The following is a 1,576-nucleotide window of genomic DNA, read 5'->3' on the forward strand; positions in this document are numbered from 1 at the left end:
ATTCCTAGAATTCTTGATCTTCAAATCAACGAAATCCATCATACACTTGTACAAGTGATTGAAGAAGAAGATTAGAGGCAGCCATTATAGAGTACCTTGAACATGAAAAGTTACCTGTGGATCTGCAACAAAGAACAGACATCAAACGAAAGGCACCATGATTCATCTTGTATAAGGAGACATTATTTTGCCGCTCTTTCGAAGGACTACACCTGCGCTGACTTAACAATGAAGAAGCCTTCCAAGCGATGAAGAAAGCACATTTGGGCTCATGTGGAGCATATCAATCTGGTCCTAAGCTCCATTGTCACATCAAGAGGATGGGCTACTACTGGCCAATAATGGTGAAAGACTGCATGGAGCATGTCAAAAGATGTCAAGTGTGTCAATTTTATAGCAACTACATCCACCAAACTCCAGAGCCTCTTTATCCAACTATAGCTTCATGACCTTTTGATGCATGGGGACTTGACATTATTGGACCACTTTCAAAATCATCAAACAGACTGAAGCACATATTGGCTGCTACAGACTACTTCTCTAGATAGGCTTAAGCTGTTCCACTCAAAGATATGAAAAAGGAAACTGTTGTTGATTTTATCAATTCAAATGTAATTTTTAGGTACGACATACCAAGATAATAATCATTGATAATGGAACGCCATTTGACAACAAGCTCGTAAGGAGTCTATGCGAGAAGTTCGATTTCAAGCAAAATAAGTCTTCAATGTATAATACACATGCCAATGGCCTTGTTGAAGATTTTAACAAGACGTTTGTTAAACTTTCGAAGAAAGTTAGTGCAAAGAACAAGAGAAACTGGCATGAGAAAATTGGTGAAGCTTTGCGGGTATGCCGGACAACCTTTAGAACTGCTACACAAGAAACTCCATACTCTTTTGTATATGGCATAGAAGTATTCCTTCCATTGGAGCAACGAACTCCATCATTACACATCTCACAAGGACTCACTTCCAAAGATAATGCTCAACTTTGCCAAGTAGAGTTAGAGACATTGGGTGAGAAAAGATAGGAAGCACAACAAAAATTGGAGTGCTATCAAGCCGAGTAGCTAGAGCCTTCAACAAAAAAGCGTGACCACGGTCATTCTAAGTGAGAGACTTGGTACTAGCTGTTTGAAGAACCATAATCCTCAACAAACGCATAGGCGACAAGTTTACTTCAAGATGGGGTGGAACATATATTATGAAAGAAGCATATTCATGTGGCGCATACAAAATTATTGATAAGGATGGTCTTAGATTGTCACGACCCAAACTTCTCTTCGTAGGATGTCATGACAGCACCTAGACACTAAGATTATGTAAGCCTAACAAACATACGAAATAACTGGAATAATAATTTAAAAGCTCAAACATCAATAACTATATAAAATAAAATCTGCAACTCAACATGTACATCTCCCAAAACCTAGTGTAAATACAAGTCACAAGCTCTAGATACAATATTGAACACTCCTATACATCACAGTCTATGAAGATGTAAAGAAATAAGAAAAGAACAGGATAGAAGAGGACTCCGATACCTGCAGATGGGGACCGGTGTACCTTGAAGT

At 38.5% G+C, this 1,576-nt stretch overlaps 1 protein-coding gene across 1 annotated transcript; it reads left to right on the forward strand.

Annotated features, from left to right (window-relative positions):
* Nucleotides 1–248: 248 nt before the first annotated feature.
* Nucleotides 249–1,033, forward strand: LOC109208265. Its single transcript, XM_019371345.1, has 2 exons — nt 249–380; nt 623–1,033. The coding sequence occupies exons 1-2, from the start codon at nt 249–251 to the stop codon at nt 1,031–1,033; spliced, it is 543 nt and encodes a 180-aa protein (XP_019226890.1).
* Nucleotides 1,034–1,576: the final 543 nt, after the last annotated feature.

The sequence above is a fragment of the Nicotiana attenuata genome, unplaced genomic scaffold, assembly GCF_001879085.1.
Source record: "Nicotiana attenuata strain UT unplaced genomic scaffold, NIATTr2, whole genome shotgun sequence".
Classification (NCBI taxonomy): Eukaryota; Viridiplantae; Streptophyta; class Magnoliopsida; order Solanales; family Solanaceae; genus Nicotiana; species Nicotiana attenuata.